This window comes from Hibiscus syriacus, unplaced genomic scaffold, assembly GCF_006381635.1.
Source record: "Hibiscus syriacus cultivar Baekdansim isolate YM2019G1 unplaced genomic scaffold, ASM638163v2 tig00111213_pilon, whole genome shotgun sequence".
Lineage (NCBI taxonomy): Eukaryota > Viridiplantae > Streptophyta > Magnoliopsida > Malvales > Malvaceae > Hibiscus > Hibiscus syriacus.
In genome coordinates this window covers 3242130-3269569 of record NW_024063022.1, presented here as the reverse complement: position 1 = coordinate 3269569, position 27440 = coordinate 3242130, and the positions used below count along the sequence as shown (strand labels likewise).

General features: G+C 32.2%; 1 protein-coding gene and 1 non-coding gene across 2 annotated transcripts; both read right to left on the bottom strand.

The window, feature by feature from the left end:
* Nucleotides 1–382: 382 nt before the first annotated feature.
* LOC120156180 lies at nt 383–2123 on the bottom strand. The gene is made up of 2 exons (XM_039167580.1): nt 1033–2123; nt 383–953 (listed from the first exon to the last, which is right to left on the bottom strand). Exon 2 carries the CDS (start codon nt 888–890, stop codon nt 477–479), a length of 414 nt encoding a protein of 137 aa, XP_039023511.1. The 5' UTR covers nt 891–953; nt 1033–2123; the 3' UTR covers nt 383–476.
* Nucleotides 2124–5122: 2999 nt separating this feature from the next.
* Nucleotides 5123–5229, bottom strand: LOC120156272. The gene has a single exon (XR_005519054.1). It is a non-coding gene; the product is annotated as a small nucleolar RNA R71 (small nucleolar RNA).
* Nucleotides 5230–27440: the final 22211 nt, after the last annotated feature.

Below are 27440 nucleotides of genomic sequence, written 5' to 3'. Positions count from 1 at the left end.
TTAAATCCGATTTAGGCCGGATTTTTGGGAGATTGCTTATTTTATTTCGAATTTCAATTTAGAGTGATTTCGGGATTTTGCTATTTTTTGGCAAAATTCGAATAAAGACGATTTTTTGCTATAACAGTCCGGCTTGTAGACTGCTTTTTAGATGGTTTTTGATTTTATAATATTTTATTAAACCCTAGAGACTTTTTTCTCTGGTTTTTGGGCGAATTTTCTCTTGTGAATCGTCTGTCGGAGCTAGCCTACAGGATAATCACTATTCTGTCTGGCGTCACTTTTATCACAACAGTAGTAGGGACTAGATTCATAGATGCTACAACAACATCTTTCTCTTTTTGTGTGGGTGCAGGTGATTGCACCTTTTGTTCCTCTATTTGTCCCGTAGTGCCGCCAACCTTTCCAGCGACAAAGTCCATAGGCAGATTAGCTTCAGCTCATTTTACTATCATCTTGACTACATTACTGATAACCTAATTTGCATCTAGGTCTTTCTCTTCGGTCGTTGCAGCACCACAAAAAGCTTTATCATCATTTAAATCCAGTAAATATCTCGTAGTTTTTTTCTTTGAGCTCTCCTTTGATTCCAAACTTTTTTCCTCTTTAGGGAGGTTGCTTTTCTCCTCATCGACTTCCATCATGTCAATGTCCTCAGAGTTGGTAGAAAGTTCTTCACTAGTTGCCTCTGAATCAACCTTCTTTTCCTCATCATCCTTATCTGTATTAGTCTCTTTCTTATTCTTTTCATCTTGCTCTATTTCAACATTCCCTACCTCAGTCTGTGTGTCATCCTCATCAATGTTAGTAGAACAGTCGTCATCAGCTGGCATTGTTGGTAGGGTTAAACCTTTAAATATTTGAGTTGGAAAAGCTGGAAACATGACCATCAACTTCTTGAATCTCCTTGCTATCACCTTGTGGAATGTTTTGTCATGTTCTTGTGTGTATTCCTAATAATGAATTAGAGAAGAATGCATTTAGAATTGATTGTGCATTGTATGACTCAAAATTGATAAAATACCCTTCTACCTTGCTATAATAGTTGCTAGAATACTTTGCAACTCTTGTAAGGCAGGGATGACTTGTGGTGCAGGGGCCTATTCAGTAGTATTCACAACAGTATCCTCATCATCTTGTTGCTCTGGTTTAAATCCATCATGTTGCATCGTCCTCTTGATAGTAGCTAGTGTAATAACACTCTGGTTTTCTAAAACCTAATCAAAAGACAAGGTAGCCACTTGTGTTTTTTTCATAGTGTAGTTATTAAGGACGAACAAAAATAAATATCCAGAGGTCTTTCGTGCACATACATATAACTCAGCACAAATAGTTTTTCCAACATCAACATGTCATCCAAAAATAATTGAGTGCAAAAGCAAAATTATATCCTTAGTGATAGTAGAAAAATGCATTGTGGGCATTAATCGTGTCCGTAGAAAAATAAATCATACCCTTGACCCCAAAGTAAGGTCTTGCCTTTTCATGGTGTAGACTCCGGTGGTAGGCTTAATCCATCCATGGTTGGGTAGACATAGAGTGACACTGTTCTACTCCAAGTCATCGGTCGTGAGGTGTTCATTGATTGTCGTATGCTTGTACTTAGCTTCCTCTATGCCCAACAACATGCTTATGGGTTTGGCCCACTAATGAACCATTTTTTTCTCGGACAAAAACCAGGGTTCTTTCTCAACAGTTAGGTTGCTATAGAACCGTTATACAAGTTGTTGAACAATGTCACCGAGGTGGACACAAAAGGTTTCCCACTTAAGTTTCGCGATGGTGTCAGTAATATAGGCATAGACATGTGGGTCTTTAACCAATGAAAGGTTAAAGCCTTGCTCGTAGTAAAACTCACATTAAAAAAATGCTTCATTTACCTGTGCTACTACTCTTCTTCAAAAAAATATTGCATAGGGCCTGTGCTGGAAACAGCTAACGGTAAGGAAAGCGGTGCTCGTGATGGTGGCGTCGACGTTCGACGTGTTGTTTTTGCAGCGGCTTTCTTCTTTGGGGTCATGATTGGAACTTTGCTGAGTGTTGATGAAAATGAAAAAGAAAAGCAAAAAGAAAGCAATGATAGTAATGAAACCTTTTGGGATTTATGAGGGAAACGAATGAAAATAAAAGGGAAGGGAAAAATGAACTGAGCTTTTTAGGGTTGTTGGGGTTATTAACAGTGGCGTGTGAAAATGGGAAAATATAAAAAAATTATCTTTTAATCTAAATGGTTGGTTATATAAAGATAAGATTGAGGGATGAATAAAATTCAAATGGATGGTGGTGATAGTTTTAAGTGGACGAAAGGTGATGATGGGGTTAAAACATGGATAACAGCTCACGTTTACCTTTAACCATTTAAAAAAATATCGCCCCAGCTAGCAATTGTTGCTAGCAATGCATATAGCATCAAACATGCAAAATAATACTGATTGTTATGCAACACTAGTGGAATAAAAATAACGATGTTTTAGGTAGTGTTGAGGTATCCCTTGAATAAAATATAAAAAGAAATTAAAATGCACATTTAATGTAAACTAATATAATGTCAAAGATGACTTATTTAAATCAAAAAAAATAAAAAAAAAGAGGTTTGATTAGTGTAATGGAAGTAATGTGTGGGTTTTTTTTTGTTGGAAATAAGGCTTCAAATGTTGCCCATTAACTTTAAATATCTTCCATCCACCAATTTCTTTAACAACACAATCCCATGAGGAAAAACCTTAAGTATTTCAAATGGACTAGACCATCTAGATTGAAGCTTCCCAAAAATAGCTTTAAGCGAGAGTTGAATAGCAACACATTATGTCTAGCATGAAATTACCATAGCAAAATATGTTTCACATGCCACTTCTTGCTTTAATGTTTGTAAATTTTAGCACTCTCATAAGCATTATTTCGAAGATCTTATAATTCATTGAGGTCCAACATTCGTTTCACACCAGTAGCATCCAGGATAAAGTTTAGTCTCTTCAAATCCCATATTTCTTTATGATCCAGCTTTACGGGTAAATGAAAAGCTTTTCCATACACTAGGTAATATGGAGACATACACAACGAGGTCTTGTAAGTATGTTGTAGCAATGTGGTGCTTACAAAAAAATTGGGAACCTCATCACTAATGAACATTCTTTGTGTTATAAAGTAAGTAAAAAAAATTGTGGAGAAACCTCAAAATCGCTTGATAACTCTCTAAAAGAGTTATTATTTATAACCTTTTTACTTAGGTTTGTGTTTGTACTTTAGCATATTAGGATCATATTTAATTTTTAGTTACTTTTGCATTACATGCATTCCTGGGAGTGAGTTAGTAATTTTTGGATTAATTATGATATTTTGTTGTGATATTGTTACCCTGATTATGTGACATTCTCTGATGCTATAGACATTGTTGTGCGCTAGTGCTAGATAGGATTATTAAGCCTTTGTTGTAGCAATCGATGCATGAGCAGAAGGTTGTTGATAGTGATATAGAATCCTAATATGGAAATGAGTCTTAAGGAAAAAGGATTCTCAATTTATGTGAGCTTAAACTCAACTTTTTAGGGTTTTTAATTGTTATATAAAGGATGTGACAACCACCAATTAAAAGGGAGAGCTTTATATGGTTTTATTTTATTCTTTTCTTTTGTCTACCATAAAACCATAGCCGCTTAGGTAAATTTGGGGAAAAATAGATGCTGGTGAAGGCAAAACTCACAGCACCGAGAGGTGGTGGCTGGTGATTAGTGAGAGCATCAACAACGAGAACGATAAAATAATTCCAAGAGGGAGTTTTATTTTTGTTTAGTTGAAATACTTTGAATTTTATGTGGGATTCGTTAAACCTTGGATGTTATTATTTTTAAATATATTTTATGAGTTTCATGTTAGTTAATTTTTCCCATTGATTCGATTGGTGTTTGCTTGGTTTTATTAAGGCATTAGTATAGGGATATATATTTTCCCAGTCCATTCCATCGAGAGGTGAATGTCATTGTGTGATCACTGCATTGAGAGGTGAGTGTCACTATCGCATCATCAATGATTACGAGAGCAACATTTCAGTGTAGAGAGATCTTACTGACTTATTGTCGTAGCATCCTCAGTAAATTTGCATACATGGGTATAGAGATATAACATTGCTATGAGTTTCTAGGTGGAGCCATAGAGAGAGGAAAACCTACTAAGTTAATTCTAAATGCATTGATCGTATTGTTATGGCATCGTTAATTGCATGATTGAGTTTAACAATACCTTAATCTTTAGCTTTAGTCGATCAATTGCTTTCATTGCCACTATTGTGATTCCCTTCATCCCTTTATATCTTTATTCACATATTTATTTTAGTTATTATATTTTTTTGCTTTGTTCGCAGCATCACCTACCCAATTTTGTTGTTTTACTTACATAATGTTATAGCAATTCTTTAAGTATTACTAGTCTTTGTGGATATGATACTCGATGCATTAATTTTCATCTACTTTATTACTTGATACAATAGTGTATGCTTGCACTTTTACTGTTACATTATTTTAAGCATCAAGTTTTTAGCGTCGTTACCGAAGACTAGTGTCATTACTTTAAGAGTTGTTTTTTTACTAACATAGATTTTTTATTTTTATAGGTATATTTTAATAGTTTTCTTTTGGTGTATAAATCAAAGCAATAATCATTGGAAGGAGAACAACAACAAGTGTTTAATGCTAGAATTGTTCCATCTTTGCAAAATATTTTGATACTGCCAGCTTATCACAACATTGATGACAAGAATAGGAAAATTTACGAGCATATTGTGCCCACATTAGATGATTTGATTCCTGGCATTGTTCGACCGACCATCCATGTTTCCAACTTGGAATTGAAGCTAGTGATGATGTTCCAAATGATGCAATCAATGGGGCAATATAGTGTGATGCACACCGATAACCCCATAGCACACTTGAGAGCTTTTATGGAAGTGTGTGACTTATTCATACAGCAAAGAGTGACTGATGAGGCCTTGAAGCTGAAATTATTCCCATACTCGCTTCGCGACAAAGCCAATGTGTGCTTCAATTCACTGCCACCTAGTGCTATAGCAGCATGGAACGAACTTGACCAAAAGTTCTTGCTGCGATTTAATCTTCTCAACATGAATGCTAGATTGAGGAATAACATCACATCTTTCAAACAATTGGAGGATAAGAACTTGTATGAAGCTTGAAAGCGATTTAAAGACTTACTGTGAAAATGTCTGATGCATGGTTTTCAACATTAGACACAAATTGAGATATTCTAAAAGGGACATAACATGCAAACAAGGATGGTTGTAGATGCTTCTGCCAATGGAGCATTGTTGGACAAGTCCTACAACAAAATTTATGATATCTTAGAGAGGATTTCCAACAACAACTACCAATACCTCACTACAAGGATTATGTCGGGTAGACGCGTTGTTGCAACAATATATAATGATGCTCTAAACACACTGACCACATAGTTGACAACATTGACAAAAATGATGAAGAAAATGAAAAAGCTTGGAGATATTTATGGGGTAAAAGATACATATTTTGTTTATTGTGGTTATTGTGGTGATAACCATAATTTTGAGAAATACCACAAAACCCCAAGTCTATTTAATTTATGAGAAATTATAACAGGATTGATAATGTCAACATATTTGGGAACACCTACAATCTAAATATAGCATTGAAATCCAATTTTGGGAATACACAACACTATCAACAACAACAATATACTCAGCAGCAACCAATATTGCATCATTAGTCACATCATCATGCAATCCCACAGCAACAACACAACAACCAACAATGTTTATCAAGGGCAGCCTTCTAATCAAGCTTCAAAATTAACATCACATGATAACATCACATGAGTATCTACTGAATGAGTATATCTCAAGAAATAAAGCGATGAATCAAAAGAATGAAGAATTGATCCAAATCCAGTCATCATTGCTAAGAGCATTGGAGATTCAAGTTAGATAGATGCCAATAAACTCAACAACATACCACAAGAAACATTATTGAGTGATACTGAAGTTCCAAAAAGTCATGGAAAAGCTCCTTACGATGTGCATTGCAAAGCCATCACAACATGTAGTGGTCTCCACCTTGGAAAATCAATGATGAAAATGAGAAATAAGGTGAGAAGCCTGGACTACGAGCTAAAAGTAAGGAGTTTGAAGTACCCAGTGTGGATGCTACAGCAAAGGATGCATGATAGAGCATTAATTCTAGGACAATGCTTCCAGTAATGTCGACAATTACATGTTAACATAACATTGCTGGAAGCAGTGGAGCAAACGCCAAACTAAGTTAAATTCATGAAGGAGGTGCTTTCCAAGAAATGTAGGACTGGTGATTTTGAGACTGTTTCACTCACTAAAGAGTGTAGTGCCATTATCATGAGAAAATTAACCCAAAAGTCAAAAGATCCAGAGAGTTTTACTATTCATTGTACTATTGCCAGTCAATACATAGGTAGAGCTTTATGTGACTTATGCTTTAGCATTAACTTAATTCCCTTGTCTATTTTCAGAAAACTTGGGATTGGTAAAGTACAACACATAGTGGTTATACTTCAACTCACTACCCGATCCATTTTCCACCCCAAAGGAAAGAATGAAAATGTGCTAACACGGGTAGATAAATTTATTTATCTAGTAGAACTCATTGTCTTGGATTATGAAGCTGACAAAAAGGTGTCCATAATAATAATAAGACCATTCCTTGGTACTAGAAGAACACTGATTTATGCTGAAAAGGGAGAACTCACAGTGCGCCTCAATGACCAACAAATTACATTCAATGTGTTTGTTCCTCTACAATGCAATAAAGAAGATGAATGTCATGTTTTTTGGCATTGTCGAAGAAATAGTAAAAGAGAAATTAGATGAATGTGGGAGTATTGAAGAACTCTTTAATATTTCTGGGATAAAAGAAGACTCAATCAAGCTAGAGGGGAACTGGTGCTTCTACATTGATCCTGGCATCAACAGTAGTTATGCACCACTAATACCGACTATAGAGTCACAACATGAACACCTGAGGAAAACTGAAAATGCTACCATGGTGCAGAATAACACAATTGCAGTGAGTGCAACAAGAAAGGTTTTGAAAGGCTTTGACGATAAAGACTCTCATCTGAAAATTCACCATGTGAAGCCACAATATTGCTACGGAGACAATAAAGAAGTAAGATTCATGACTGATTCTAACAATAAAGTGTTTTTTTACAATGTTTTGATCCCACAAGCACAAATGACCTGAAGTTTTACAATAATGTCACAGAAACCATCGAAAAACCAAAAGGGATATCGTTTTATTGAGACCCAGGAAAAGTTACCACAAACTTCAATTTCACTATGTGAAATAATTTTTTACATGTTTTCAATAAGTCATTTTATGGAATTATATTAGATTTTTTTATTAGTTCTATTTAATGCTTTTATCTCAAGTTTTTTTTTTTGTGAAAATGTTACATTTTTTTGATGAAGTTTGATGAGGAATTTTTTTCGTAGAGAAATGTATGAGGAATCTGTTAGACTTTTGCTAAGGTTAGGATTTTATGGAAAACTTTAACACAATGGGTGTATGCTTTCAATACTTAGAAACATTAGAAATTTTTGAACCTTGAAAATCTCACAGCATTATTAGGTACTGTAGAAAACATTTGAACTTTAAAAAAATGCTAGAGGTGCCTAGCACTGGCTCTAGCCTTGATTTGAACAAAATGATACTAGAGGTGCCCGAAACAGGCTATAGTAAAAAAAATACTTTTCAAATATCCAATATACTAAAGGTGCCTAAAACTGGCTCTAGGAATGAAATGGAAATAAAAAGATATTGGAGGTACCCGAAAATGGCTCTAGCAATGAAATAAAGTGAGGATAATGTTACTGTAGCATTGAAAATTAAAAAAAAATGAGTAGGATCAATTTTTTCTAATTTAGCTAAGTATTCCTTGGATACACCTTGCTTGCACACTACATCACTCAATAGAATTTGACTTTGGTAAGTTGAAAATATATTCCTTAATTTGAGATCAATTAATACTATCACATTTGTGGCAACAATGAAAAATTCTGAGAATTGAAAATGTGAGTTAAAAATCTAGGTTGGTTTGGCAACATTATGGTTTAACATAGTTATTCCTTGCATTATAGTTGCTTGAGGACAAGGAAACACTTAGGTTTTGGGGTGTGATAACTCTCTAAAAGATTTATTATTTATAGCCTTTTTACTTAGGTTTGTGTTTGTATTAGCTTATTAGTATCATATTTAGAGTGTTCTTAGTTAATTTGCATTACATGCATTGGTGGGAGTGAATTGGTAATTTTTTTATGAATTATGATATTTTTTGTGATATTCTTACCCTGATATTGTGACATTCTCTGATGCTACAGATGTTGTTGTGTGCTGGTGTGATACATGATTGCTAGGTTGTTGCTGTAGCAATCAATGTGTGGGCAGAAGGCTATTGACAGCTAGACAGAATCCTAATATGGAAAGGAGTCTTAACAAAAAAGGACTCTCAATTTAATGAAGGATTAAACTCTACTTATAGGGTTTTTAATTATTATACAAATGATACAGCAACCACCAATTAAAAGAGAGAGCTTTTTAGGGTTTTCTTTTATTCTTTTCTTTTCTTTACCATAAAACCATGGTCGTTTAGGAAACTTTAGGGAAAAACAATAGCTGGATGTGAAGGTAAAAGTCACAATGTTGACAGGTGGTGGCTTGTGATCAGTGAGAGCATCAACGACGGCAAAGATAAAATAGTTCTGATATGGTGTCTTATTTTTTTAGTTGAAATAATCTTAATGTTATGTGGAATTTGTTAAACCTTGGATGCTATTATTTTTAAATATATTTTATGAGTTTCATGTTAGTTAATTTTTCCCATTGGTTCGATTAAAGTTTGATTGGTTTTATTAAGGCATTAGTGTAGATATATATATTTGCCCAGCTCATTGCATCAAGAGGTGAATGGAATTGTGTAAGCACTGCATCGAGAGGTAAGTGTGCATCAAGAGGTGAATGGAATTGTGTAAGCACTGCATCGAGAGGTAAGTGTCACTATCGCAACATCAGTGATTGCGAAAGCAACATTTCAGTGTACAGAGATTTTGCTGACTGATTGTCGTAGCATCTTTAGTAAATTTGCATACATGGGTATAGAGATATAGCACTGCTGTGAGTTTTTATGTGGAGCCATCGAGAGAGGAAAACCTGCTACGTTAATGCTAAACGCATCGATCGTATTGTTGTGGCATCATCAATTGTATGACTTAGTTTAACAATACCATAATCTTTAGCTTTATTCGATCAATTGCTTTCATTGCCACTGTTGTGATTCCCTTCATATCTTTATTCACATATTTATTTCAGTCATTATATTTTTATTTCTTTTTTCACAGCATCAACTACACAATTATGTTATTTACTTACTTAATGTTATAGCAATTCCTTGAGTAATACTAGTCTTTGTGGATACGATTACTAGGTGCATTAATTTGCATTCACTTTATTACTTGATATCATAGTGTATGCTTGAACTTTTGTTGTTGTATTATTCAAAGCGTCATCGCCTTAGCAATGCTTATAGGAAATGTTATAGCTTTCACCCATTTGGATATATTGTCAACAACTAGAATAAATAGATTTTCGCACGATAATTAATAAGGTCCCATGAAATTTAACCCCCAAACATCAAACAATTCAATTTCCATGATAGGCTGCAATGACATTTCTTTGTGGCAAGAAATGTTACCAGTTCTTTGACAACAGTCACAATGTTTGAAAAAATCATTGGCAACCTTGAACAATGAAGGCCAATAGTAACAATATTGAAGAACTTTTACTGTTGTACGCATACCCTCAAAATGAGCACCATAGGGTGCATCGTAACAATGATGTAGAATACTTTGCTACTCACATTTGGGAGCAAATCTACGTAAAATCTGGTCATTGCATTGCTTAAAGAGGTAAGACTCTTCCCAATTATACAGTCTAAAATCTTGTAAGAATATTTTCTACCTTCGTGATTGAGGTCAGGTGGCAGCAACCAACTCATCGAATAATTAACAAAGTCCACATACCAAGGTAATGCCTCAATGGTGAGTAATTTCTCATCCCGGAAAGCATAAAGAATCACTACCTGATTCCAAATGATATAAATGGTTAGCAACTTGATTCTCAAATCCTTTCTTGTCTTGAAATTCATTGTCAAATTCTTGAAGAAGCAATACTCATCTAATTAATGATGTCTAAGTGTCATTTTTGGCAAATAAATGCTTCAAAGCCAAATGATCAATGTAGAAAACAACCTTGGTTCCAATAAGGTAAGATCAGATTTTATCAAACGGAAACACCACAACAAGAAATTTCTTCTCATCTGTGGTGTAGTTGACTTGAGCATCATTTAATGTTCTGCTTGCATAATGTATAGCATGGAAGACCTTTTCTTTCCTTTGCCCTAGCACTGCACCAACAACATGATCACTAGCACCGCACATTAGCTCAAATGGGAGACTCCAATCCAATACCACTACAATATGGGCATTAACTAACTTTAACTTAAATGTTACAAAGAACTGCAACACTTCATCATCAAAAACAAATTTACTATTTTACTCCAGCAACGAGCACAATGGTCTAGTGATTTAGGAAAAGTCCTTGATGAATCTTCGATATTAAAAACCTATTTTACATGGAGTATTCAGATGGAGGGTACTATAGTGATTTTAAAAGATTACTTTTACTGAAATAGATTACTATTGTTTATAAATTATGATTTCGTTTTATTATGGTTTTGAGGGAACACATTAGATGTCTGTTTCAATCTCTGAACCTAGTCTTCTGAATGTTTCCTCTGAGCTATAAGCTATTTTTTTGTTACCTAAAGAAATATCAGTGGAAACTTAGCTCATCACGAAAACCTGTAGATGCCTTAACCAATAAGAGAAATTGTATGCTTGTCATTTATCTACATGTCCTTTAGCATCATTTGGTAGTTTTGTATTACTGAGCTTCCCAAAGCTCACTCTTTTGCTAACCATTTTAGGTTAAAAGATCGATCCAGTGCAGCTACCGACTTCAGTAACTGGGAGTTTCTTTGGCGTTGTTGGCAAGTATGGTACTTGTATAATTAGGGGGCATGTAGGTCACATTTGATTTTTATACTAAGTATGAAACTTGTATGATTTTAATTTTGTTTGTAATATATTAATGGTTTTCTAAACTTGTATTTTTATTTATAAATTATTTTATGATTTTACATGTTTAAACAAAAAATTAATTTCTCTTAGATTTTTACTGTGGGTCGCTCCGGTGACCCTAATGTGACACCTCGAATCAGATCGGGTCACCCGTATTGGACTGAAGGTGTTACAGTTATTGACATGAGTTATCTAGGTCCCGTGGATCATATTATTTCAAACAAGAATTGAGGGGGTGCGTCATGTAGCAAGCTACTAATACAAACCTTCCATGCAAAATCTAATTAAGCAAAAGGTTCACATATCATATATTAAACACACAAAAATTTAGATAATGGGTTAGAAAAACATATTTCATTTAGGGTGTTAAAAAATTATTTGTTGAGATAAGTGTTTGTTAAATTATTTTTAGAAAGAAGTTTGGGACATTCGATGTCTTCGAAAAGATATTTGAATCGTTCGATGTCTTTTGTATTTTATTCTGTTAGATTTGACGTTCTAATTTTATACATCATAAAAAAGATATTATGCCTTTTAAATATCTTCCTAAAGACATCGAGTGACCTAGACGTTTTTTCATATACACTCTAACAAATACTTTATTTCAACAAATAATTTCTTTTATCTCATATAAATTAATTTTTTCCAACACTTTGTTTAAGCAATTTTACCATATTAAACTAATAACTAATAAGAACATATCTTACACCTGATATTAGAAAAAAGGCCAGGAAAAAAATGCTTTGTTAAGTCCAAGCCCGCTTTTTTCATAAACCCTTCTTCTTCTCGTTGTTTTGTATCTTCATGATGTGGATCTTTAGGGAATGAATTCAACAACTTCTTTGTAAGCTGCTTGTAAAAACTATGATATATTATATGTACAGTACTTAAATCATTACGTTTGTTTTGTTTTAGTATTTAATTTTTTTAATCATATTAATGTTTAGTTTAGGTTATATTTTGATACTACATCGTCAAAAATTTAATAGTGATATTGACGTGTCACCATAAGATAATATCATCATTGAAAAAATTAAAAAAATGTCGAATCATTGAAAAAACTCAACATTTATATTCCGGGCTTAATTAGCCATTTCTATACATGAGTTTCAAAACTACAAGAGGGGGTTTCAAAATTACTGCGCAAAAATCTCAACTTTTACATTCTAGATAAAAGGTCTCGAAACTAGTCAGGGGTTTTGAAACCTCTACTACAGATTGCCTTGTTTTGACTGTGCATTGCAATCACCTTTAAACATTTCTAATCGTTACCAATATGATCAAAAAAGCTTGAGACACTTTCCACACATTTTAAGACTTCCATAAAACTTCTCAATCATCCTTAAAATTTAAATGGTCAAAATTTTTTGAATAAAGGAATATGGGTTAGAACTATGTTCGGAGGAGGAGCCAGGTGCAAGGCTCAATTAAGGTGTGAATATTTCTTGTAACACCCCAAAATGAATTTTTGGATCAAACTAGTAAATTTAATTATTCTTTGGATCATTTAACTAAATTTTCATAAGCTATGGGACTGTTTTGAATATTTAAATGAATGATTGATTCATATGAATTGAGTTTATGCGAGATCTAAGACTAAATTGAAAGAAATAAGTTACGTATATCTAAAATAAAAATAAGGAAAGAGTTGAACTCTTTAATGAATAGTTTACTCAAAAAGTTATAATATATTTCTACATGATAAATTGTGACCATTAGTTTTAGATGATTACTTTAAGTTTTAAATTTTTCAAAATTTATTTATTAATTTGTTAATGGGAAATTTGAAGGGAAAAACTCACAATCGATATTAATGTTTTTAATTTTTTTATAAATAAAATTTGATATAAAATATATATATCCAAATATTTATCATTAAAATTAATTTCAAATCACTAGTTTTTAAGAATGAATTGTGCTTTATAATAAATTTTGTATTTCCTATGTAATTTTTTTAAAATAATATATATATATGAATCGGATATCTGTGACCCGAAAATGTGAGTACTCAAATTTTACGGGTATCTAACTATCGAATATTTGAACTTAACAAACTGTGTCATGGGCCGATAAATATACTACCCACAAAATCGGGTACTCAATACTTATGGTACCTCAAAATATGAGTACCCGATTTTGAACACTCATAATAATAATGCAACTAATTAAATAATTGTCAGATGATAATAATAAATATAATAATCGAACAATAAAATATTCAAATTTTAAGCGAATTTTTTTTTTAAAAAAAATCAAGTTCAGAAGAAAAAAATTTAACTATAGTAAGAAATAAGAAAAAAACCAGCTAAACTCAAAAAAATTGGTCATGGGAGATTGTTAGCTCCTTCAAGATCTATCTCCAAGAAATGATGTTTAATAACGATGAATATCAAATTTAAATAAATATAGAATTAATAAAATGTATAAGTATTAAAAAAATATAAAATTATACTAATTTTATTAGTTATCATATCAATTTTTTGTCGAATGATAATGTCACGTGATTTTTTTAACATCATTTAAATAATGAAATGATCTAATTAATAATGTTAAAAGATTAAGGCTTAATATATTTTTAGGTGTATAAATTATACCTTAAATTAACTTTTGGTACTCAAAACTATCACGATATACTTTTAGGTATATATTACTACAAAACTGTTAAGTAATAAATGTCACATATATATTTATTTATTTTAAATAAATATTATTTACAAATATATTTTTTTTAAAATTGAACATAACACGATGATTTTTTAACCATACGCACTTAAGAATATAGTGAAGAAAAGATTAGAGACATCTTTTTAACCGATAAATTAAAATTTCTCATAATTACGTGGAGTGTAGTTTACCCCCTAAATAATATATTTATTGCTTGTTTCCCGTTTCCTGATTTTATTTCGACATGAAACGACACCATTTTAACTAAACTATAAGTACTCCAAAACAAATCATTTCGATTTCCTTCTATGTAAGAAGAGCCGCATTCCTCTTGTGCTTAATCCCAACTTGGAAAATTTTTCATAGTTCCTGCATTTCAACCTGTTCATATTTGATCGACGTTCGACCTTTACGATTCCAGTCATGTTTTTCCCCTTTGATTTGAAATTTGGGTTTTTTTTTCCACATTGCTCTCTCTCGCTAATGCCTTCGCTTCCCATATTTCTTCAAACTTTTGCAGGTACATAGAGAATATAATTTTGCTGTTATTTGTTGAGAAAGCCACCGGCCAACTTAATCATTCTTAAAGAAATTGCAAAAAGTAAGCTGCACAGGCTTGAGTACGTTTCTTTCGTTTGATCTTGCATTAGTATTTCATTTTTTCTTTAGTTAGTCAATATGAGAATCATTTTATCAAACACTTAACATGCATTTGCGAGGTGTGGGATATTAGCTTCTTTTACATAGTGCATCCTTCTGTCAATCATTGTATCGAACAGTTAGCATGCATTATCCGCGAATTGCTTTCATTATTCTGAATTAAGTTATGAAAATATTAAATCATTGTAGTTTCCAGGTTGGAATGGATGAAAATATTAAAAGTTATAATATATTTTCAATTTATTATTAAAAAATGAGTTTTATATATAATATATATATATATATATATATATATATATAAGACAAAAAAAAGATTTAAAAAAATAATCATCTTCTACTCTAAGCCTCAAACGTTAAAAGTAAGATAGGTTGTATTCTCAAAAGGTAAACGAAGAACTAGAATTATTCAAGAAATGATTATCTGAGAAGAAACTAATTCTATAATCATCTTCTACTCTAGCCTCAAACGTTAAAGTAAGATAGGTTGTATTCTCAAAAGGTAAACGAAGAACTAGAATTATTCAAGAAATGATTATCTGAGAAGAAACTAATTTCTTGTGAAATATCAAAGAAAAGAGAAAAAATGGTTCTTTTAAGAGAGACATAAAAGAACTTTAGTGAAGATATTAGATACTTGTTTGATGTGAGTATATTAAACTTATGTACTTCAATTAAGAGCATGAAAGTAGAATTAAATGGCTAAGGTAAGTGATCAAATAAAATTAGCGTACCCTTATTCTCATATGTAATGGGGTAAGGGAAGGTAGGATAATAGGCTGCCCCAATGTCAGGTTGAGAGCAGCTTCCGTGGGAGACCTCCAAATTATGAATTATCCACCGTAGGACTCGATCCCACGACCTCAAAGTTAAGAACCTTGTACGAGTGAATGAAAGTCTTAAAATTTGTGGAAAGTGTCTCATTTTTATTTTTTATCATATTGGTAGCAATTAGAAGATGTTTAGAGGTGATTGCAATGCACGAGGAAGTCAGAACAAGACAATTTCTAGTAGAAGTTTCGAAATCCACTGACTAGTTTGAGACCTTGTGTCTAGAATCTAAAAATTGAGATTTTTACACAGTGATTTTGAAACCCCCTCTAGTAGTTTTGAAATCCATGTCTAGAAATGACCAATTAGTTCTGAAATGTTACTTGAGAGACTATAGACTTATGGAATGACGTAAATGGGATCGAATATATAAAATACTAGAATATATGTCAAGGAAGGTCCAAGAGTGTAATAAAAAATGTGTGAAGACACTCATAAATAATTAAGTACTTTTTCTTAAGGTTTGATAAGTCTAATATGCTTGTAAATATATTAAATTACTAAAATTCCCTTAACAAGTTAAAATGGCCAAATTTGGGATTAAGTAAACAAAATAAATTGTACTAAGAGAAAATATTAAGTTTTTTTAAGTGTGGAAAGACACAAATACCAATGTTTTTAAGAAAATGACTAAAATACCCTTTTATATTAAATAGCCAAACTACCTTTAAGTTGTAAACCAGCTAATTGTGTAAGTTTCTTAAATGCTTCCAGGGCCAAAAAAATTAAAGATTAAGTAATAATTTTTTGATAAGAAAAATTAAACTTGTAAATAAGAAATGCTAAAATTACTCGTGTGACTAAAAATGAAAAAAATACCCATTAAAGTTAAAAATAACCAGAATGTCTTTGTGCACTAAAATAATCAGAACAAATTGATTTAATGAATTAGTAAATGTGAAATGAATAATAATACCCAAATATAACTAAAAATGACCAGAAATCCAATTGACTAGTGTCGTTTTGTTTAGCAGCATTCGTGGTTATGTATATTGCCTATATTCCCGACATCGCTAAATTGGTCTAGTGTTTCAGGCAAAAATGGTTTGAGAAAGCTCTCGAGAATAGCAACTGTTGCGTAGACCCTTTTAAGCTGGTGGCACGGGGAGTAAGATCCCGATGAAGATCCCGATCTAAAAAAGATTGGCAAAAAAAAATGTGAGAAAGTGCAATTGTTTACCTTTGGCACTAACAACGTACGGAAGTTTGTTGCATTCTGAACTAAAAACCGAGAGATGGAACATCGTGCTACATAGTAGAATGTGGGATCTACCGTACCACAAAAGTGACATTCTTCTAGCCTTGAGATTATGTTATCACCAGCTTTCATCTCCGTTGAAACGTTACTTTGCATATTGCTCTATATTCCCGAAGGGTCACCAATTTGAAAAATTAGATCTGGTTCGATTGTGGATTGCTGAAGGTCTTGTGCAACAACCTAACAATAGAAGTAGAGAGGAGGATATAGGTGAGCAGTACTTTGATGATCTGTTTTCAAGGTTATTTTTTTCAGCAAATTAAGCATGAGCAACCACGTTTTGTAATGCACGATATTTTCAGCGATTTAGATCAGTATATGGAAGGGGAGATTAATTTCAAGTTTGAAGAGGATAGACCTTTAAAAAAATCCCAAAAGGGTCCGTCATTTGTCATGCACACTGCTTCCTACTGATTAGTTGCAAAAATTTGAGGCCTTTCATGAAGAAAATAAGATACGGACATTTCTTCCGCTAAGCTATGGTGGTAGCAATAACTTATTTAAAGTTGATAGTTTCAAAAAGATGTTTCCACCTTCGAACTGCTTGCGTGTATTTTCGTTGTCCCCGTATGATATCGAGGAGTTCCCTGATTCAATCCGCAGCTCCAAACAACTACAATACTTGGATCTTTCTGGTGCTTCTATTCCAAGTTTGTCTGAACGAATAGGCAATTTGTGTAACTTGGAGACCTTAAAGTTGTCTTGTTGCTACTGTCTCAATCAGTTGCCGGCAAACGTGAGCAATCTTACTAAATTGGAATATCTTGACATCAGTAACGCCTATTTCGGAGTTGCTTGATTCAATTGGCGAGTTGAAAAAACTGGGCTACTTGGACCTTTATGGTACCTTTATTAAATGTTTGCCTAAAGGTGTTTGTTCTGTGGATAATCTACGGGCGCTGAAGTTGTGAGGTTGTTCAGGCCTCACTCATTTGACGTAAGACATGACTAATCTTACCAAATTGAAGCATCTTGACATCAATGATACGCCTCTTGAAGAATTGTTTGGTTCAATTGGCCAATTAAAAGAATTAGATTACTTGGACCTTTCTGGAACAAATATTAAATCTTTGCCTGAAGCAGTATGCTCTTTGTACAATTTACAGACATAGAAGTTGTCCCGTTGTCGTAACCTGGTTTGTTTGCCGACAGACATAAAGAATCTTATCAAATTGGAGAATCTTGATATCAAGGGGACTCCTATCCTGCAGATGCCTCCGGAAATTAGTAATTTGAAACGTCTTCAGCTACTGACTAATTTCGTTGTGGGCAACAGTAACGTGTCAAGCATAAGCAAGATGAAAGATCTTTCTCTTTTACGTGGTACACTTTCTATTTCAAGATTACAGAATGAATTGAAACAATAGATGCAGTGTTATACCCAAAAATTTGATTAGTGACTAAAACATAATTTTTAAAAGTTTAGTGCCCAAAGTAAAAACTTAGAAAAATTCAAGGACAAAAGAGGTAATTTTCCCAAAAAGAATTTATTCTATAAATAAATATTTCATCTTTAAGAATAGATTCTTTATGCAATCAACATTTCGTTCTGAAATTTGAGTAAAGAACTAGAAAGTGATAAAGTTCGATAAAGTATTTGGATAATCAAATTGAATCGAAAGTTTACAAAAAAATGAAGAATGATAGTATGGGGTTTGAAATATTATATTTATAATTTTAATCAGTATAATTTAACATGGAAAAGAAGGATTAAGTGGATTTTTCATGTTAAAAGTTGAATAGTAGAAATTAAGTGACTAAATTGAAATTTTAGAAAAGTGCAAGGGACAAGATAAAAATTAATCAAATAAATGTTGGTATTTATATGATGATGTAAGAATGGTGATGAAAGCATGGAAAAGTGGTAAATATCAATATTCATTGAGGGTAGAAATGACTTTTGGACTAAAATAAATTTTAATTCATTTTAATTAGAATTTATAAAGTGTACATATATATTTTTTGTAGAAAAATCAAGAAAAATCCTTATTATCCTTATAAATTTCGTGCACCATAGATAAAAATGAGTAAGGTATGTTTTCTTCATTTTAGTCCTTTTTACTTTGATTTTTGAAATAAGTTGTGAAATAGAAAAATGATTTATATCAAACTCTCTACCATTTATATGAATATTACATGATTTAAATGTTTGAATCAATGATTATTTCCTAGAGTGGATGATGAATAAGTTGGATTTTGATTATTTATGGATATATATTTGTGTTATTAATGTTATAAAGTTTTTTCAAGTTTCATTTATGATCAAAATTACTTAGAAATGTTTTTATACTATTCGGTCATGGTTAAGATTCATGAAGAAATGAAAATTTTGATTAGTTTTTGTTATGGAAATGATTTAAATTACATGGAAATGATTTAAATTACATGGAAATGTTGTTAGGAAGATGAAATCATGCTTGAACCAAGTTGAAAATCAAGCTTAATACACTTTAATCAATTAGGCCTAAGGGAAAAAGACAGAAAAATTGTGAAAATTTATACAAGGTCTAGAAATGATTTGTGAATGATTCTACATGCTTAAAATACGATTAGGACAATTTGAAATTTTTTGAAAGTATAGGGACTTAATTGTATAAATTGAGAAATATGGGGATTCATGTATAATTGTTTAATGGTTGATGTGTCATGTTGAAATTGAATGTTGGAATGATGAATTTGAAATTAGGATGTTTATTGGGATTAAATATTAAAATTACGAAAATAATAGGACTAATTCTCATACTTTTTAAAATATAAGGATTAAAGTGTAATTATTTAATAGCTAAAGTACTATGATGGAAATCAGATGTTAGAATGTTGAATTAATGTTAAAATATGAAATTGGATTAATTTGGAAAATTAGTAAAGCTTGGAGTTAAAATTTAATAATCTTTGAGGTAATATATTTTAATTAAATGCTGGAAATTTTTGGTTTTTGTTAATTAAAGCTTGAATTTAAGTTGAATATGTAAGATTGTCAAGATCGAGGACTAAATTACAAATTTGTATAAGTTATGAGTATGAAAAGGAAATTGGTATAAGTTAATAAGTAGAAATTAAACATGTTATTGGAATGTTTGAATTTATTTTAGAGAAAATAACCTCAGTGACCGAAAATGCCTTATAATATACGATTTTAACAAACTTTTTTAGATTTACGAAAATGACCAACAAATTCGCAACGCGAACTCCAATTTCGCAACCCAGTTTCCAAATTCGAAACGCGAATATGTAAATCGCATTGCGATTTTCCAAATTCGCGTTGCAATTTTCCAAATTCGCAACACGAATTTGTAAATTGCAACACAAGAGTCAAATTCGCAATACTAAAGTCAAATTCGTAACGCGATAGTCAAATTCGCAACACTGAAGTCAAATTCGCAACATGAATCTGTAAATCGCAACACAGAAGTCAAATTCGTAACGCGAAAGTTAAATTCGCAAAGCGCGTTTATTTTCGCAACGCGAATTTATTTTAACGCGAATATGAAAATCGCGTTGCGAATTTGAAAATCGCATTGTGAATTTGAAAATCGCATTGCGATAGTACTGTTTACCTATATCGGTAATTAGCGTTGTGAAATTGAAAATCGCATTGCGATAGTACTGTTTACCTATATCGGTAATTAGCGTTGCGATTTTCAAATTCGCAACGCTAATTACCGATATAAGTAAACAATACTATCGCAATGTAAACAGTACTATCACAATACGATTTTCAAATTCGCAACGCTAATTACCGATATAGGTAAACAATACTATCGCAATGTAAACAGTACTATCGCAATGCGATTTTCAAATTCGCAACGCTAATTACCGATATAGGTAAACAATACTATCGTAATGTAAACAGTACTATCGCAACGCGATTTTCAAATTCGCAACGCTAATCACCGATATAGGTAAACAATACTATCGCAATGCGATTTTCAAATTCGCAACGCTAATTACCGATATAGGTAAACAATACTATCGCAATGTAAATAGTACTATCGCAATGCGATTTTCAAATTCGCAACAGGATTTTCATATTCGCATTGCGATTTACATATTATCGTTGCGATTTACATATTCGCGTTGCGAATTTGGAAAATCGTGTTGCGATTTATCTATTCGCGTTGCGATTTTGGAACCTGTGTTGCAAAATTAGAGTTTGCGTTGCGAATTTGTTGGTCATTTTCGTAATTAAAAAAAAGTTGGTTAAAATCGTATATTATAAAGCATTTTCGGTCACTGAAGTTATTTTCTCTTTATTTTATGATGCTTAAATTTAGGATTAGATAGCAAGAAGAACTATATTGAATAAAATAGAAAAGTTGAGATGAAATTCTAAAAATAATTGATCCTATAATTAAAATTATGGTATAATGGATTTAGAAATGAATTTGGAAAGTTGTAATGGTATAAGAGTTACATCGCAAAATGGAAAGAGATTGAAGACTTAAATGACAATTGTATAAGTATTAATAAAATATTTTAAATAATATGTTGGAATCGAATATTAAATGATTTAATATTGAAATGTTGATTTTGGATTAGTTGCAAGTTTGTTAAAGTTTGGGAACCAAAATATAAAATGCTTAAATGGTAAGCTTAAAGGATACATAATAAATATAAATAATTAAAGTACTTGAGCAATAAATAATAGAATGATAACTCTAATATTAAAGTATTATTTGAGACTGATTTGGAAATATGTATAAGTCAAATGATCAAATTGAAAAGGTGGACAAATTATGGGATTAAAATAGAAATTTAGTGTAAGATGATATGAGAGGTGTAAGTAAATAGTAATAATAAATGTTTATTAGAGGTGATAACCGTCGTTTTGCTATCAAAATAATTCCTAGCTTCTTAATAAATAAAAAAGAAAAGGTAGTATAGAGAAGCAGGGTCGATCTACAGGGACTGTGGTGTTTTTGATTTAATAAGACTCTTTCTTGATTTTAGAAGAAGATAGAATTCCATATGAAGTTGAAAAGATATATTAAAATAAAATAAATAAAAAGGAAAAATAATATAATAATAAATATTAATAGTAATAGTAATAAATATAAAAGGGGATTTTAAAAGTTGTTTTTGAAATAAAAAATACGAATTAAATAAAAGAAAAATAATTAAATAAACAAATTAAAGAGATTGAGATAAAGAGAAACTTATTGTGAAAGTAACCTCAGACTTCAGCTTTGTCTCAAACTCCTCGTATCATCGAAACATATATTTACTTCAAGATTCACGTCAGCTTACAAGTACAATTCTTTGCTGCCAACTCGGATTGTGTCGTTTCAATAACAACTGATTCCGATCTCAATTTCCTCTTAGCAAACAATTTTGCTAAGTGTGTTCTTGGGAAGTTGAATATACTTCAATAAGCAAATCCTTCTTCAAACGTTAACCATAACAATATCCGGACCAATGTCAAAATCATTTTGATTTAAAAAGAAAGCTCAGAAAACATAGAGAAAATCTGAAGCAATTTAAGTACCTTACAATTCTCACGTTTGGAATTGAGCATTCGCTTTGGCCTTCGTCTTGAAAGAGAATTAGCTAAGCATGATCAAAGTAATACTTAGCATAATGAAAAGTATGCGAAAAATAGAGAGAAAGCTAGAGAGAAAAAGAAGATTTTATTCTCAAATGAGAGAGATATGTTTCTAGGCTCACCCTTAGAGGGTATTTATAGCCTTCAAATTCCTAAAAACAAGCTAATACATCCTAAATCCTAATTAAAACACTTAAAACTATTTAAACTAAAATACCTCAAAAATAAATTTAATATTCTAAATCCTAATTAAAATACTAAAACCTATTTAAATTAAAATACCTAAAACAAATATAAAATATAAAAATAATATTCTAAAACTTAATTAAAATACTAAAACATATTTAAACTAAAATACAAAGATAAAATATAATGTTTAAAATATTATCATAAACTTGAGTTTAGTCCAAATTTGAATTCCAGCCAGCTTTGATTCTGAAAATAAAAAATCTACAAAATTGTGTCCTTTTTGTGCAATTTCCATAATCTTACGTCCTGTACAGAAAATGAATTAAAATGAACAAATAAGCCAAAAAATCAATGATTAAGTAGTAATTTAGAACTAAAATATTAACTAAATTAAGCACTTATCAAATTCCCCCTCACTTATTCAATGCTTGTCCTCATTCATTCCGTAATTAACATTTCAAAATCATAAGTCGCCATCTTCAATTTCAATTTATTCCTCAAACTTCTAATTGAACTAAGTCCATGACATTTGCAGAATTCAAGTTACAATCAAGCAAAGATACAACCAAGAAAATTTAAAGTAAGCAAGATATCACAATTAATTGTCAATTTCAATGAAACATGACTCAATACCTCAGAAAGATTCACACATATCCGCTCAAAGTGTTTGGGGTAAATGAAATCGCTCAAATCGAAACTAACCAGAATATTACCATAGGCTTGGAATCCAATCAAGTCTCCACTACGAAAAATGAACATAATGCAATAATCAAGGGGTCTTTAAACAAGGTGTAACGGGGCTTAGGTTAGGGTAGGGAAAAGGTCGGAAAAAAAGGTTAAAAATACCGAAACAAGAGATCAAAACGATTAAGAACAATCCACGAATTAACGTGAAGCGCAATAAAGAACAAAACAAGGAAAAAGAATAGATGAAAGAAAATTGAAGTGATCGATTTTTCCTTCCCTTTTTTTTTGTTTTTTTCGAACAAAGGGTGTGAACAACTTGTTTTTCTTTATTTTTTGAAACATTATTTTTTTTTCGTGGAACAACAATGATACAAGATCTCTAGTCTCGGCAAGGGTGTGAAAAGAGGGGAAAAATAAAAAAAGGCTTCGGGTTTAATTATAAGGTGTAAAACAGAGAAAGGAGAATAGGCTCAAATGTGGTTCACTAGTGGATATATAAATGGGTAGGCTTTTTGGGAAGAGTGGGTTTATCCTAGGTGCCCCTATGACATTAAAACATTACGTTCAACATGTAGTCTCGATATGCATTGTGATTACAAGTTCTAGAATATCCTAATTAGTTCGGCACACACAAGTCAAACAATGAGCAAGAAAGAAAATGTATGCTCGTTAGGCCCAAATCTCACAAGAAAAGTTTATATGCATTGAGTCAAGTTCATCTCTATCGACAAAAGCATGAAATATGAATACTCAACAAAAAATTCACCAGCTATATCAATCACCAATCATGCAAATTAAATTCGATCAAAAACATGGTCATAATAAAAAAGGAAGCAAGAGTATAAAGAGAAATTCAAGACTAGCAACCAACGATCCCAACATATCAACATCAAAATAACTCATTTTCAAACAATTAAACAAGTCAAGAAAAATTTGACACATGCTTATCCTTCTCCCTCACTTATTCCGTTTTGTCCCAAAACTTATATCAAATTTAAAAACAAAGAGAGGGAAAAAAGAATACTCCCAAATCTAGTGGCGACCACGGCCACGTCGAGAAGAGCTGTTGTAGAGTAGAATGTCTGATAATGCACTGTTATGTTCAAACTTTTCTGCAAAGTTCGAACCAAATCTGTTTTTTTTTTCTGCATTGTTTTTTTACACTGGATTGTTCGAATATGTTGTGTATTTTTCTGCACAGTTCGAACCAAGTCAGTTTTTCTGTACTATTTTTTCGTTAAATATTCGATCAAAATTCAGATATGTTCAGAGAAAAAATTAATAAAATAAATAGAATGAAATAAATTTCACTAAAAAATTTAAAATAATAAAACAAAATAAAATGAAAATAAAATGAAAAAAACAAAAATATAACGAAATGGGTTGCCTCTCATCATGCGCTTTTGTTTAACGTCGTTAGCTCGACGACCTGATTCAGACTATAGGTTTCGAGAGAAATACTTCCTCCACTTCATACGCTTTTTCCAACTAAGAATTTCCTTATGAGAAATTCTATGATCGTATAGTTCTTTTATTTTTTTTCTTGTAGATTTTGGCTTTCTCATAGGCTTTTATTCGAATGTTTTTTGGCTTTGAAAGCTTATCCAAAATAATAACCGGTGAAGTAGCATTTTCTCCTAAAAAGGCATTCTTTAAGTTTTTCGGCATTTGTTTCAGTTCTATCTCAAGTGCCTCCAAAATAGAAGGTAAAATTTTAGTTTTAGAGGAAGGTAAAAATAAATCAAAATTGATTGCATGAATATTTTCAAACTCTCTTTCTTCCTCTTCGTGGCAAAGTTCAGGATCCATGGAAAGATTAGATTCAATATATATATTCATCAATTGAAGGATCTATAACATCAACATAATTAATTCTTTCAACGTGATCAGGGCATTTCATTGTTTTGTAAACATCAAATTGAACGATCTCACCAGCAAATTCCATTGTCAGTATGCCACTTCTAACATCGATCTTTGTATGTGCGATGCTTAGGAAAGGTCAGCCTAAGAGTACTTCGGAATAAGTATCTGACCTATCATGTTCCATGTCAATGACATAGAAATCTGCAGGAAAAAAATAATACATCGACCTTCACAAAGACATTTTCCATCATTCCCACTGGATAGATCACAGACCGATTAGCCAATTGTATGGTTACTCCCGTTTCCTTCAAAGGCTCATTAGTAATCATTTTATAAATAGATAATGTCATAACGTTGATTGAAGCTCCTAAGTCACACATTGCACGTTTAATTTTAAAATAACCTATTTTGCAAGGTATAGCGAACATACCTTGATCCTTCATCTTTGGTGGGAGTTTTCATTGAAAAATTGCAGAGACAAGTTATCCCAAATTTACCTTTTCGTGCCCCCATTAATTCCCTCTTTGTAGTGCAAAGTTCTTTTAAAAATCGAACATACCTTGGTACTTATCGAATTACTTCAAGAAGAGGTATGTTGACTTGAACTTTTTGGAATACCTCTAAGATCTCGTTTTCTTCAGCTCTTTTATCACGCTTCATCAACCTTAATGGGAAGGGTGGTGGCGTGATTTCATGAGAAGAAAGAGAAGGATGTGAGTCAGACGTACCTTGTATTTCTAGAGGTGGTGTTTCCTCTTGTTCTTTCTGATGTGCGTCTTTTTTTCTGCTGGAACTTCGGGTGAGATAACTTTTCCAATTCTGAGTGTGATGGCTCTAACAATCTCTCTCAAATTTAACTCTGTTTGAGAAGAAAATCTTCCTTGTGATTCCAATTTTCCCATAGTTTGAGTTAATCGGCATACTTGGTTATCTAACTCTTGAAGATGTATTTCGGTTCGGTTGTGGAACTTTTCATGGGACGCAATCAACTTTTCTTGTGAAATTGCTAACTTTCCTATGAGTTCCTCCAATGATGAGTTTTGCATTTACTGTTGAGGAGGAGGCCTTGGTTGATAAGTTGGTATTTGATTTGCCGTATAGCTGAAGTTTGGGTGGTCTCGCCATCCTGGATTGTAAGCATTACTGTATGGGTTGTATTGTGTTTGTGGAGGACCTGGAAAGTTCCCTATGGCATTTATTTCTACATTGCCTCCTTCTTGTATCAGCAGGCAGTAATTCGTCTGATGGTCTAGCTTTGTGCATATCCCACATGCTCTTGTTGCTCCAAATTTTCCTGCAACAAGTGAATTAACTTTTTTCAGTTAATTTGCCTAACTTATTCTCAAGGGAAAAGTACTTATCTCGTGAACCCGTCGGCTAGGTTCACTTGAAAACTATTGAGAGTTGACTGCCATGGTTGAAATCAATTCCCTTGTTGTTGTTGGGGTCATGTTGACTAATGCTCCTCCACTGGAGGCATCTACCATTTTCATTTCCATTGGAAAAAGGCATTCATAAAAGTATTGAAGTAATGTTTGCTCACTTAATCCGTGTTGCAGACAACATGTGTAAAGCTTTTTAAATCGCTCCCAATAGTCATAGAGACTTTCTTCTCTCTTTTGTTGAATGGAAAGAACGTTGCTTCGTAACTCGCTTGCTTTAGCCGTTGGAAAGAACCTGTCAAGAAAAATTTGATTCATGTCAGCCCATTAATTAACTGAATTTGGAGGTAAATAAAATAACCAATCTTTAGCCAAGTCGGCTAAAGAGAAAGTGAAAGCTCTCAATTTAATTTGATCTTCGGTAACTCCTTGTGGTTTCATGCTAGTGCAAACCATGTGGAATTCCAACAAGTGTTTGTACGGATCTTCAGTGGGAAAGTAGTGAAAAGTGGGAAGAAGATGAATACGTCTCGTTTTTAATTGAAACAGAGTCCCACCACTAGGAAAATTGATGCATAATGGTGTCTGAGTGACAAGAGCTGTGGCTAGCTCTCAGATCGTTTGTTCTTCTTTTACCATCAGAATGTTGTATGCGTCTGCTTCAAATTCCTAATTTGATTCTGTTTCTGATTTCTGCTCTTGTTCTTCTTGTCTTTTTCTCTTTTCTCGAAGTGTTTGTACGTGGATTCTTCGTGCTTGTGATTCGATCTCCGGATCTAAATCTACTAATTCACCTAGGTTTCTTCTGGTCATAAATCAAAAACTAAAAAAATAAATCAGTACTTGTCTTTAGTCCCCAGCAACGACGCCAATTTGATAACCGTCGTTTTGCTATCAAAATAATTCCTAGCTTCTTAATAAGTAAAAAGGAAAAGGTAGTATAGAGAAGCAGGGTGATCCACAGGGATTGTGGTGTTTCTGATTTAATAAAACTCTTTCTTGATTTTAGAAGAATATAGATTTCCAGATGAAGTTGAAAAGATATATTAAAATAAAATAAATAAAAAAGGAAAAATAATATAATAATAAATATTAATAGTAATAAATATAAAAGGGAGATTTTTAAAAGTTATTTTTAAAATAAAAAATAAGAATTAA